This window comes from Pieris brassicae, chromosome 11 (genome assembly GCF_905147105.1).
Source record: "Pieris brassicae chromosome 11, ilPieBrab1.1, whole genome shotgun sequence".
NCBI classification, from domain to species: domain Eukaryota; kingdom Metazoa; phylum Arthropoda; class Insecta; order Lepidoptera; family Pieridae; genus Pieris; species Pieris brassicae.
In genome coordinates this window covers 7,736,304-7,750,812 of record NC_059675.1, presented here as the reverse complement: position 1 = coordinate 7,750,812, position 14,509 = coordinate 7,736,304, and the positions used below count along the sequence as shown (strand labels likewise).

Here is a 14,509-nt window from a genome sequence, read left to right as displayed (position 1 = left end):
GCTTAGCAATCGCAGATGATATATCACCATCAACTTCACTATCCCAATCGAATAATTGCATTAAAACTTCCAAATCACTATCACTAGAACTGGAGGACGACGAAAATGAACACATTTTACTAATGAATATAATGTTGGATGATCGTAATCCCGATCCATAAGCCATACAAATTTCACCGATAGCTATCCGGGATTGATTTGGCCAATATTTATGCAACTGTCAAAATGGACAGATAGGTTATTGGCATGTGTAAACATAAATTTTTATACAGAGGGCAATCTTCAATCTCTGATCGGTGCTCTAAAGGATTGGTTGAAAAATTAGATTGGTAACTCAATCTATGAATTGAATATTGGCATGCTTTTCTGTAAAATTTCGATCTAAGATGGTCAAAATTGGATTGGATATTAATTAATAGTGCATATGTTATTATTCAGCAGTCTAGAGTAGGAGTCAGTTACCAGGCAATAAAATATTTTTTTTTCTAATGTCACTATAAAAGTTAAAACTTCACAATATTATTTTTAATTTGCACTAGCAAGCTGCCCTACAGGCATAAGAAGTTTGGAACAATGTTCTCTTTTATTGGAATATATGGAAAGGTACAAAGTGGTATATTGATATATTAATTTAAATTGTATGTTAAAATGAACTATGTTGTTTCATGTTCTCTCAAAAATTTAAAGTTATAATTTTTTAAATAAATAAAATATTTTGAACCTGCATTATCGCGATATACAATAATTAGTAGTACTCATACTTTTATATTTTTAGGATTTCATCCCACAACAATTGATCTGCAAAACGAAGATGCAACATATTTAGTTACTGCTTTGAATAAACAATAGAAAGAGTAATAGGATTGATAAATAAAGAGGTTTTTTTTTATAAACCCCTACATCCTAACCTATCAGGCACGCCATCAGGCAGATATGTGACCGAGTAGCTAAGCAGCAGGAGAAATCCAAAGATCGCAGCAGGGGGGTCGACATTTGCCTTTTTAAGGGGGACATTATCAACTTAAAGGGCTGGCGTCCCCCGCCGGGCCCTGCGAATACAAGTATATGAACCACCGTTTGGTCGTTTCTGTCGTCACAGTCGCACACGGGGTTTGTCTTCAGTTTGAGTCTGTGTCCAATAGCGCCGTGGCCAATCAAGATCTGCGCCATGTGAGGAGCGAAACGCCTCGCCTTCATTTATTTGTTTGCTGCGTTTGCATCATTAGAAAATCATTTTTGTGACTGAGGCTGTTTCACCCACATAGCGCTCGTTCCAGGTGTCTAAAGTCTTGAGTATTGTCGCAAGTAGGAACACATTACCCGCATTACGCATTGTACCCTTTTCACGTCCCCGTCTCCCCGACGGCATCCCTGGCGAGTGCATCTGCCCTCACTTTCCCGGGGTGCCAACGGGCGTCTTCACCCAAAAGAGTACAATTTTAATACCATTTAAAAGCCACTCTTCCAGGTTCTGGCGAATCTCGGCAACTTGGGGATCGAGAGAGCGTCCACCCGCGATGGCATCCAGTGAAGAGCGAGAGTCGTTAAGTACAGCCGCATTCCACTTCACCTTGGTCAAATATGACACTGCGTCCCTCAGTGCAGCTAGCTCAGCCTGGTACACTGTACAGTGTACGTACAGTACGGAGCTAGCCTCACCTTTTTATTACTAGGTCTCTCGGTCCCGTCTTGCCACTCAGTCCCTCATGCCGCTTCCACACCTGCGGACGTTATACTTCCGTCTGTAAATACCTTTGTCATAGAAAAGTAATCGATTTCTTATGGGTCGTTCAGTTTTTTTAAAGTTATTTTAAGTCTTTTGTCGGGGTGTGGAAGCTCAGTGTATGGCAGTCGCATCTCTATGGCACCCCCATCCGCGCCAGATATGCGGCCACGGCCTCCTTAACGCGAAGGTAGTATCCCAGCAAGCAAGGCCTGAGTTGAGTGCCGTCGTCTTGTATGCTTTTGCTATTTTTTGTGCGAAGCCGTGCGATCCAGTTTCTTTTTAATATACACTTTTTTTACTGCCATTAAAGATGGCGATCACACAAAAACATCGACGATAAACGCTGTTTTTTTTAAATTCCATTCTTAATAATTGTAAAATAAAGAACCAGACCTTACCTATAACACAGATTCCTATAGAACGCACCTACTCCAGGAGTCATCCAGGGTTTTAGTTCGACTTTTTTAGGGACTTAAATAGATTCCGTATGGTGTTTAAATACACATGAAATAGTACCAATTGAGTCTTCTGTTAATTAATTTGGATTTTATTTCTTCCATTGTAAAAGTAAAATAAAACAGAGGAGAGAAAAAATAATATAATTTTTGGCGGGTATAAGAAATTAATCCAAATTTTTGCTTTATTCGTATATAATAATTTAGCTTCTTCCCATCACAACTGCAATGATAATTGACATTACCATTTTTATATTGCACCGGTGGCACCGGGTAGATATGCTTAGTGGCGTGAGCGTGCTACTCATCTATGAGATCGCAAGTTACAACCCCAGATTAAATTACACAAAAAAACACACACACAAAAAAATTACAAACGCACATCGACAGACAAGTCCATTACTTGCCTGTCGATGTGCGTGTGTAACACTCGTTCGTGCGGTAAAGGAAAACATCGTGAGAAAACCGTAATGCCTAATAATCAAAAACTCGACGACGTGTGTCAGGCACAGACGGCGGATCACCTACTTGTCTATTTGAAAAAACAAATGATCACGAAATAGATACAGAAATCTGAGGCCAAAAAAAAGCGTCGTAGCGCCACTAGTGCCTTTTTGGATAGGTAGAGAGCACATTCCTTATATCATTTTCTTATAAAGGCTTACGATAAAAGAACGAAAGATTTAAGTTATTGTAATTAATTTCCGAAGACAGCGCTGTCTACCTAAATTTGGTATCAGGAAATAGCATACAGCTGAATACCAGTACTATTAATGAGGTCTCCTTGATTATTATGATCAGTGAGCAAGCTAGTTGTGCGTTCTATGAATCGTAATGATCCAACCTGTACCGCTAAGCAAATTCAAATTCTTTACATCGTCCAGTCAGTGAAAATGTGGGAGTTCTTGAGGTCGGTTCGCAAATCACGTTTTCCTCCAAAATGATCAGTTTTAGATTAAATTTGTGCCAAATTAGTGTTATTATTTATTATATTTAGTTATGTTATTGAAAAAACATCAGAATGTTTTTACTGTTGTGTTTTATTTGTACAGGTTTGTTTAAATTTTACGTATTATTATTAATGAAGGGTATTTATACTACACTCATAATTATAATTCTCATTTAATTCGGATTCAATTTCTTATTAATTAGAGTTACAGTAAAACAGAACACAATTTGAGCTGTGTTTATTATTTTTAATATATTGCGTAATTTTTTTAAATCTTTCTTAAATTATATTTTGTGTAACTGAGATTGATTTCTCATTCATTCTGTTAAAGTCTATTTTATTTTTATAATGCATAATGTGTTAGCGTTATTGATATACCGCATTACTTTTACGTTTTTGTAATCAAGACTTTTAGTTATTATGTTATTAGTAACTTTGTACCTGTTCAATTAATACATAAATATTTTAATAATGTTCTGATATAAATGTTACATTTTAAATGTGCGTCTTTGTGTTGTTTTACTATTTTTGATCAAACCTCTTCGAAATATTATCGTTATGTTTTTTTTAAATACTTATGTGTTTATTTTATGTTAATATTATAAAACGAATCCTGTTAACTTTACATAATTTGTGTTCCATGTTGCCAAAATTAAGCTTTATTAAATAAGCACCCGAAGTCATGAAAATTATAAAATTCATTCGTTTTATAATTTTCATAACATGGTAAACGTTACTGTAAAATATAATCGCCCAAAATATCAATAACGTCAAAATACTTTTTATGAAAGCTCAAAACATGCAATATATTTATTTATTTATTTTGAGTTTCATATCGGTATATCGGTATCGGTAAGAATTTCTGAAATACTGAAACTTTAAACAGTTCAGGGAACAACCAGATGGCGTTTAAAGCCAACGTGATCTAGGTGACAAACCTTTTGTGACACATGCCCTCGCTTTTTGCATCTTAGACGTGCTGGTTGCAAAAATGTTTTCTTAACAAGCATGTATTGATGGCACATATAGATGGCGCTTATATCCTTTGGACTTGACACGATTCTCAGTCGCATACCTCGCAACTAAGCTAAAACAGTTTACATCATATTTCTCGACTTATGTTTTCTAGTGAAAGCTATAGAATGGGAAACGCCGACACCATATGATCCGGTGTGGTTTGCAAGTCTACAAACCCACGCGTCTGTTCCTTCCATGAATGAAACTCGGTTTTGGTGGGGTTGGGTTAACGATCAAGACGTCATGTTCAGATTATTTACGAGGTAATGCTTTTTTAAAACATTTTATTACCTATATGTATCTATTAGTATTTTTAAATTCTAAAAATACATTTATAATTCAATATGTGGGTAAAATTATAATTAAAATACATATTTAACCATAATAAATAAAATTATTTATTTAAAATGGTGAATTTGCTATCCTAATATGGCGGCAAGGAATTAACGCCACATGTGCTAAAAAAAGCGCACAGCTTTTGTTCCTAAGTTTTTTTTACATGTAAATTTCAAAATCCATATTTAAAGCTACAAATCCTAGCTATGGCTATTTATATTAATGGGAGGAAATGCTCACCGGATATTGATATCTCAGGCTCGAAACATTTCGTTTGCAGGCGAAATCCTTTTGAATACCAAATGCTGAAAATAAATGATTCATCATCATTACGCAACTCGAATTTCAATTTCAACAATAAGGTGAAAGTTTTGACCCATGGTTGGTTGAATCATGGCGATAGTCCTATGCCTGAGTCAATTAAAGAAGGTACCTATTGAAATTGAATTGAAAAAAAAAATCTTAAGTATTCTACTGGGTAAATAATATCTACGCTTTATTCATACTATTTGTTTACAAAAATAAAATATTTTATCAAAATGAAAGTGGTACAATGGTAAAATCTAGTCCATCTATTCCATATATCCAATCATACAAATCATGTTTATTAAAATTTAATCCACAAAAGTTATTACTAGTCAGTAACGACACTTCAGTCGTTGTTACTCTTTAACAAAAATACTTTGGTTCACTTTCTCTCATTGAGTTTCAGGTAATAATACTTGTTTCTATGTTTAAGCCTACCTAAACGTAAGTGATATAAACATAATAGTTGTTGATTGGGGTAACGCAGCGAATGTAAATTATATCCTGGCTAGTTACAATGTCGCCATGGTTGGGCGCGTCCTAACACAGTTCCTGAATTTTCTAATCACCGAGGGTGTTTCCATGGATAATGTGCATCTAATAGGCCATAGTTTAGGTGCACACGTTGTTGGTATAGCTGGAGCTTATGTGAATCAAGGGCCCATAGACACAATTACAGGTAATGATCCATATACATTTTATAGGTATATTGGGCCAATATACAAATGACCGATAATATTATAAGATTATTCATTGAATTTCGCTTTTGTTATTTTTCTTACATTTAGGTTATCAATAACAAATCGCCTATATGCAAAAACACACGCTATTATTACTATTGTATTACTTGTTTGTGATGTTTATGAAAATATGAAAATTGTATTTATAGGAAAATACTCAAATCATGACTTATTTAACATACGTATTTCAGGTTTGGATCCAGCATTACCACTTTTTACAGTTGGAAATAAAGATGCTCGATTAGACAAGCATGACGCGAGACATGTGGAGGTAATACACACCTGCGGAGGATATTTGGGATTCGCGTCACCCCTTGGTCATATAGACTTCTACCCGAATGCTGGCACTCGGCAGCCCGGCTGTGGAATTGACTATCGAGGTGAGAATTATAGTAATAACTTAAAGACTGTTTTAAGTTGTGTCTTAATAAAATTAAAAATGCAGAATAACGAAAAACAAATAGGTTTAAATTATACTTACCCTATAATTAGTACCTTCTACTGCCAAGTTACTATGAAACCAAAATATGGTGAACGAAAACTGCTTTAAAGATACGAGGAAAGTAATACTACTGTAGGCAGGGAAACAAAATCAACTATAATATGATACTAAAATAGTTTTTCTATATGTCTGCCTTATTTAAGTAACGTAAATCATACTTTTCCTACTATACTCGTAATATGTAATCCCTTTATCGAACATAAGTCACAATCTTAAGTTATTGCTACTAAACATGTACGCGTGATATTTCATTTACTTTAGTTTTTGTATTAGAAATAAAAGTCTTTTCTTGGTCTTATTCATATTTATAAGCACTCAAAGTTCGAAAGATCAGCGAGCCTTGTACCTTGAAGCTTAAATTACTTTTAAGGTCATAAAAACGGCCACGACTGGAAATCCCCGCAAATTAAGTTAAGAACTCTTTAACAGTTGAATACGAACTGTAAAGGAATAAACATATTCCTATCTAATAATGTAATACCAATGTTTGTAAACTAAATAGGATATTAACGTAAAGGAGAGAACCATGCTTGAAATTTTAACGCTCCACTACCACATCGGTTTTAGTTAACGAGTTTCCGGCGAAACAATATGTTTTTCAGCTCGAGAGGCAAAGGTTCATCGACTTCAAAGATAATAAAACTGAAATTTGCTCTATGCATCACAGTGACTAATAACGTTTTCCTCATATTATTGGTACAGTAAATATTTTAGATCAGTTTATATAATTTTAGGTCTATGTGCACACAATCGAGCCCATATGTTTTTCGCGGAATCCATAATATCAAATGTAGCTTTCGTTGGAGTTCGATGTAAGGACTATGATGAATTGTATTACTCGGGCTCATGCAAAGGCACTGGGGAGACGCTGATTATGGGTGGATTCGACATTCATTACGGGTAAGTAAAATTTATTAATTAACGTGACATGCGTATTTGAGGTCGAAAACCGCCTGGATTCAAGTAGATGAAAAACAATGACGTTACTGTTTTCAATGATGTTTCTGTAAAATCATAGATTATTATTAAGCTGGCAATAAGCGCCGCATTTATTCCATGATAATAGATTTTTTTAAGTTAGTTACGACTTCTATGATATGATACTTGCAAGGTCTAATAAAAAACAAATATTTTTTTTAAATACTAGCGATATTATATATAATAAATTGGTATAATTCGAAATTTAAATAATCTGAAAAATATTTCAGAAACTAAGTGTTTATTATTTTAATGCTTTATGATATACAATATTCTTTGTTTGTTTTTCTGGCGCGTATAAATAGTTTTGTTGGCATTCCGACATGGAACAGGTGACATATAACTGGCAATGTGAAAAACGTGGATTTTCAAGATTAATACCACAAACAAATAGCGACTGTAATTATTTTCTATGTATTTTATCAATATAATAACTCCGATCGAAGCATTTGTTTTTAACGATATTCATTTCTCTGACATCCTCTTTAACTATATTTGCAGCACGTATTCTTTCAATGTTATGTCAAACGCCATAAGGTTACATCAAAAAAGTTTGAATTGTAAAAGCGCTATACCGTTCGCGTGATACCGTGTCCAAGGGAAATATGGATTCATTTTTATATATAGATATATTTGGTTTCGAAGACTACGTGGCGTATATCATAATTATTTTTTGCGTAGCTGAAAACTCAAGTGTCTCGTTATTTAATTATATACGTTTCAATCACATATTTCGCTTTGAAATCAGTCGATGATTACAATACAAAAAAGCATTCTATAGAACAAGCTACTGTATGTATCCATTACATTGTTATCCATTGCAAAGTGATTTTAACTACTCATAAATATTTGTTTACTCTACCGAGCTGTGGCTTAGGGAATACCACGGTTCGAGTAAATCAATATACACTTTAAATTTGGGTTAAGACCTCCAAGGTTGTTGCAATAAAGCTCCTTCAAAGCTATGTTGATTAACTGCTTTCTACATGCCATGTACCGGATTTAATTGCTACGAATGTGTAGCGTTTACACATCTCGACTCTTAACACGGAAGACGTGGCATTGAATCCCTGCTGTGTACCAATCTCTTCATTGAATTTTATATTTTAATCTTGCTGGTACTGCAAAGTCGTTACGTGACATGTTTTAACAAATCGACGATGTTGTCAGGCAGGCTGATTAACTACTTTTTGAAATCCGTGAATATATATAATTTTTAAAGGTCCGATGAAATGAGACGATGGTTAATAACAAGTCCAAAGTAAGACTGGTATGTTGGCTAAAGATTCCGGGCCAACAAGCAAAAGTTCGAAAAATCGAATCAGGAATATATAGGGAAAAAAAATATTATTTTATACATAAAGGTACAATATGGTTTCTATTAGGACTTATACAATAAAATATATTGAAAGCCCCGATGTCTGTAAAAATGCATCATTTATGTATGCTTAGCATTGTAATCATTTCATGAGGTTTGAACTTAAACGGAATTGTGAAACGAAATTGAATTGAATATGAACTTTATTTAAAATACTACATAAGAATATTTATTGTTTCTCATTTTTTACTATGAGTGTGACAATGTATGAAATTTTAAGTTAAACATTAATACGTTAAATATATGTATATATAGTACGGACTTTGTTATATTCATACAAATATTTAAAACAATTCAACATATTGTTGAGATACATACTATAAAAATGGAATGGACTATGATGATGAATACTGTGAGTATGATAATTAAACAAGAGTTTATTTTCAGGAAAGACGGAATCTACTATCTAACAACGAATGCCGAACCTCCCTACGCCATAGTGAACCCCTCCTGATTCATACAACATTAATCCCACCGTCAAACTCTGTAAATAAAAATTTCATCTCCAAATATATCGATGCAAAAAATGTATCTAATCAATATCTGTTCATCTAAGTACTCATTCTCCTTTTGTCAAATGGTATTTGAGTTGTGATGAAAAGAGGTCTGTGCTTTAAACACAGTATATTTCCTTAAAAAAAATATCTCAATTAGTGAATATTTAGAATATTATTTATTTAATTATCATTAATGACATAAAAACTCACAATTGGTTTATGAGCAGCCAATGTCAGGGCAGGGTGTCCAAGGTTAAAAATTTATTTTGCGACAGCGAATGGGTCGCGGCCCGACTTAATAATTTACGTGGCCTGCTTTCATTTAGATGATTAAACCTTCATCAGCTCTTAATTTATACTAAAAAATCCACTTCAATTATGTTCGTAATATTTTACGTTTCATAATAATTCATGACGTTGTATATTTAATCAGCTTCTTGGAATAAAACTTATTTTTTATCTTGTAAAGGGAGATTATTTATTTTTGCTTTGTTTAAATTTTACCGATTTCAATTAACTTCCCTTCTGTTTGAAGTTCCCATGTTTTTGACGATATGTTGGAAATAAATGTTCAAATCACCATCGCATAAATTTCTGTATTTTCTACACTAATAGTATAAAGAATAAATTTATATTTTGTAACGAATAAATTAAAGAAGCGACGGACGCAATTTTAAAAATCTTTTATCATTACTAAATGATCGCTGAGTCATAATAAGCTATTCCTTTTAAAAGTCGAAAAATTACAAACGTTCAACGCTAAGGTCAGACAGTAAAAAAATAAAGTATAATAACAAAATAATAATAAGCCTAACACATTAAAATTGCTACTTATGGTATATTTAAGGTGGGGAATAATCTCTAACATGCTTCTCTAAGATAAAATGGCGATATAAGAGTTTGAAAAACACGTGGACAAATAAACAATCACGTACAAACTATAAAGAAACCCGAGCAAGCTGCCAAATGCTGGATGTATACGATTTGTATTCCCCGTGAGGTTGTTCGAGAGCTTCCTCTAATATCAACGTAAGAAGTAATGTGGAATAAACTGCCGCAGTGGGACGTGCTGAATGCTTGCTTCCGATGCACTTCGAAGCTCCTTGTTTTCTCTTTCTTCGAACATTGAGTATATCATATCATGTTGATAATATAAATTAAAGAATCTTATTATTTATGAGGAAACTTAGTGAAGCATATAATAGGTGGTGTTTTGTGGTCGGAAGCGGAACATCTTTAAGAGTATAAGTATTGTTGTTTACATAATTATTATTAGTACAAATGGCTTGCTATTTAAATATTACTTACGTAAAACCAAACGATGCATATAAAGTCCTGCAGACGTTCTACTTACGATTGGTTCTAAAGTTGTAATTGGTTACGAGTTGTAGGTCAGAAGAAGTTCAGCTTACAAACGTGCTCCTATGGAAACATCGAAGATTCGCAGAGTCGTATTCTGGGTTTAGAATCAGTCGGTTAATGTACTTAATGTTTGTTTATCTACAAATAAACAAGGTTTAATTTAAAATTATTCGTTAATTTTATTTCCCATCTTGATATAGAAATATCTGAATTGCATTCAAATACTGAGGATGGAATGTTATTGATTCACAAGTTCTGCCCATACCACGAATAAATAACTAATATTAGGTCCTTACATATGAAATTGGCGTTTTGTATGGGAGGAACAAAAAGTCTAATATTTTTAAATATAATATATTTAATTAATCAAAGTATGAACCATTGTTTTCTATGCACTTTTGCCATCTCATAGGTCGTTCATTGATCCCTTTACTAAAAAAACCAGTCGGACGGGAATCAATAAAATCTGTGAAAGCGATTTGGACTGCCCCATCAGAGTTAAATTTTTTCCCTTGCAAGAAGTTGTCCAAATTTCGAAAAAAATGGTAATCTGTTGGAGCAAGGTCCGGGGAGTACGGAGGATGTCTTAGACATTCCAATTGAAGCTCTTCTAATTTGGTAGCCGTCTGTTGTGCAGTGTGTGGTCTAGCGTTGTCGTGAAGTAGCAGTGGCGTGGAGCGATTGACCAGCCTAGGTTGTTTGGCCGCTAGCTTTTCCATCATGGTTTACAATTGCTGACAATAGACATCAGCCGTAATAGTCTGGCCAGATTTGAGAAAACTGCAATGAACAATACCGGCATTAGTCCACCAAACGCTTACAAGTAACTTTTTTGGGGTTAATTTTCGCTAGGGGTAGGATTTGGCTGGCTGACCAGGATCCAACCATTGCGCTGAGCGCTTCCGATTATCGTAAATAATCTATTATTCATCACAGGTAAGTTCGGTTTAAAATACCTCCATTATTGTGCCGGTTAAGTAATGTAACGCAGCAGTCGACGCGCGTTTGCCGGCTTGCTTCAGTCAATTCGTGAGGTGACTTTCAAGATTTTTAATCTTACCAATTTGCTTCAAGTGAATTAAAGCAGTTTTATCACTAACACCGCAGCCTGCAGCTAACTCGGACGTAATTTGCGATGGATCCGCTTCCACAATAGCCTTCAATACTTCATTATCAATTTGGGTCTCAGGCCGTCCACGGGGCTTGTCCTGCAGTTCGACATTTCCAGAACGAAAACGTTGGAACAAAAAACGAACTGTGTTTTCTTTTGCAACATGACCTCCATACACATCATTCACCCTTCGAGTCGTTTCCGCAGCACTAGTGCCACGGCGGAACTCGTACTCGTAAATAATGCGATACTTTAAGTTTTCCATTTTGTAAAATGAGTGACGCAAACAGAAAAATACAGAAGAAAAAAACAAATGAATGACGGTCATCAAAGCACAAATACATGAGTAAATAGCTGTACAAATTGAATTTGAAATTCCTAACCAAAGAGGAGATATTTGAGGTCAAAGTGGCCGTACGACAAAACGCCAATTTCATATGTAAGGACCTAATATATAATAAGCAGTAAGTATATGAATGTTGTTTCGTTTATTTCTAGCACGTACTAAACTTAAAAATACACACTTGACAAGGGGAGAAAGTACATAGCTTTTCTTTTTCCCCTACGTTATTTGAATCACCTTACAACAGGAAACTTACGACGGAACCAAAGTACCGTATATCAAAGTTGAAAGCGAGAAATAACCACTGTTTGCTAAACGTTTAAACATGGTATAAGCCACTAACTTTATAGCCCCTTTCTCTTTGGATAATTACACGTGGTTTCATTACATACATTTCAGTTATGTGAATGCTAACTTTGATCCTGTCGGCTTAAATTTAATTTACAACCGCCGAAACTTCGACAATTTCGGAAGTAGATATTTTGTGTAAACATGAAACTGAAAGCGATGTTCTTAATAAATATAAACTTACGTGATATGGTTTAATGTATGTCTTTAATTAATGTAACAAGTATTATTTAGAATTTACCAGATCAGAATAGTGAATTAAACGTTACATCGTTGTCTCTGGAAATGCTTTTAGTGTTAGCAGCAGAGCTAAAAGGTATATAAATATGACAAGACTATAACTATATATGAGTAGTGAAATTTAAACGTCCCTAAAAGAAAGGCAAGTAGATAAGTGCACGTATAAAATAATAGCATTGTTAAAATTGTACGGTATATATTATATATTTTTAGAGAAAACATTTTATAGATTTGTAAAAATAAATTTAAATAAATATTTTTTTTAGAATAAGCATTTATCTGGAAAAACAATATACAATACTACTTCAGTTTTATAATAACTTCTTGGAAAAGTATTGGACGTTGTGAATCCGTAATATCTTAGTGAATATAACTACGATGATCACCCGGCTGTAAAAAAGTTATTTTGCTGCGGTAAGGCCGCTCGTAAAAGTCATCGTAGAAATATAGAGCTTTTCTTTATAAGAGATATAGTTTACATTGTAAGTATAGGTAGATAGAATGGCAATTATATTACTAGTATAAGGTAAATATTATTTAATGTTTTGAAGGCGTACGTAAAACACTAATGAACGTAATAAATGTTTTAACAGTAGTATCCACATCTTAATAAAGTGATATAGTACTATGTGAAATAGCTACGTACTTTTATTCGCTGTGAGGCTGTATGCCAGTATGTGTCCTGTATTTAAATCGATATGTAAGGGGTGTCGAGAAGCTGAACGAAGAGCCTTACACATAATGCACCTTTATTTCGAAACCGTTACTGAACGAAATTTTTACTAAATATAGTTATCAATGCCATTTTGTTTAAATTGTCAAAATCTACACAAGGAATTTGATGTATATTAATTTCCCAATATTTTGGTAGATGGCGCTAAATCTAAACGTTACTGAACTGAAATTTAAAACATAATTATTACGAAACCTTACACAAGTTTTCATCTAGCATTTACGGAATTGACAAAGTTTATAAAAAAGTGTAACTATTTGTTTAGCTACGGCAGATTTTGACATTAATGTAAATTATTTATTTATATATATTTGATAAAGTGTGTTTTTTAGTTTAGTCACAGTTTATTTTTATACTATTATGATATGAATGCTAGGGGAATAACATTTAGTTGAATTTAATATTTAGATTTTTTGTTTAATTGACCTGTGCATAAAATATCGTTAAAATAAATTCAATTCAAACAATCCTTATAATAGCTAGAATTTTATTTTAAATATAGTAACATTGTTTTTAAACAAACTTTCCATAATTGAAAAGATAATGATTTCAAAAGTGTTACTATAAAACTTGAAGATCCTATAAAAATGTAATCATATAAAATATTAAATTATATAACTTCAACCTTAAAAAAACTACTATTTAACAAATAATCTCAAAAATATCTCTGATAAATTACTTACTTTTTTATAAAGACATAAATAATGATGCAAAGATCGTAAATTCTTTCTCCTGTAAAGTTTACTCTTTTTGTTTAATAACGGTTTCGAAATCCAGGTGCATATATATGTTGAAGAAAGCACAAGTCCTATCCTTGTTCTTGGCTTTACGTTCTACATCTTGCACCCGTCTGTGCACACACTGTTGATTTTTGATAGCAGCAGAGTAAGTGTTAGAAGGTTAAATCGATTGGTGTACACCGGCGTGTTCTGTTCCGTTGTTCTCTGTGTCCGAGATTCAAACAAATGACATTAGGGTTGAGAATTGCCATTTGGGGTTCGTTCGTGGTTTGCCTTCATTTTAGTGGACAATATTTAAATAAATACGTGATGCCTCCACTAAGAGCCCCAAGGCAATTATCGGAGTTCTAGAGGTCGGATCAGCGGTTTAGGGTGATAGGATTTTCTCAAAGCTAACGGCGTACCACTTTGATAAAGGATTTGACGCTATCATGCCGCTATGATAGGATACTTAAATTAAGTCATCGAAACTAATATACCACAGTCGTTTATTAAGTATCACAATAAAATCGTCTTATTTACATCAACTACTAAAGCAAAAAGCTATTATACATTCGAAGTTTTAGAGATTTCGGTGGCTTACGAACGGCTTTGCCGACCCACAGGCATAAAACATTAAAATATCTTTGAAACAACTCAATAACACATGAAAAGGTTTTTAAAACTGAACGTTATTCACGTGTGAATATTATGATTGGTTTAACCTAACAATTAAAATCAAAATCAATGTGAGAAATCCTGAGCCCTC

The 14,509-nt window shown here is 33.7% G+C and overlaps 1 protein-coding gene across 2 annotated transcripts; it reads left to right on the top strand.

The window, feature by feature from the left end:
• The first annotated feature begins 3,084 nt into the window (after window positions 1–3,084).
• Window positions 3,085–8,918, top strand: LOC123716188 (pancreatic lipase-related protein 2-like). 2 transcript variants are annotated; one of them, XR_006754524.1, is made up of 8 exons: window positions 3,085–3,233; window positions 4,260–4,410; window positions 4,764–4,912; window positions 5,223–5,468; window positions 5,721–5,909; window positions 6,766–6,931; window positions 7,315–7,408; window positions 8,232–8,277. XR_006754524.1 is itself a non-coding variant. In XM_045671798.1 (7 exons), exons 1-7 carry the CDS (start codon window positions 3,203–3,205, stop codon window positions 8,839–8,841), a joined length of 999 nt encoding a protein of 332 aa, XP_045527754.1. In that variant the 5' UTR covers window positions 3,085–3,202; the 3' UTR covers window positions 8,842–8,918. The 2 variants fall into 2 exon arrangements, 1 of the variants encoding a protein (XP_045527754.1); XM_045671798.1 differs by lacking the exons at window positions 7,315–7,408; window positions 8,232–8,277 and adding an exon at window positions 8,775–8,918.
• The last annotated feature ends 5,591 nt before the right edge of the window (window positions 8,919–14,509 follow it).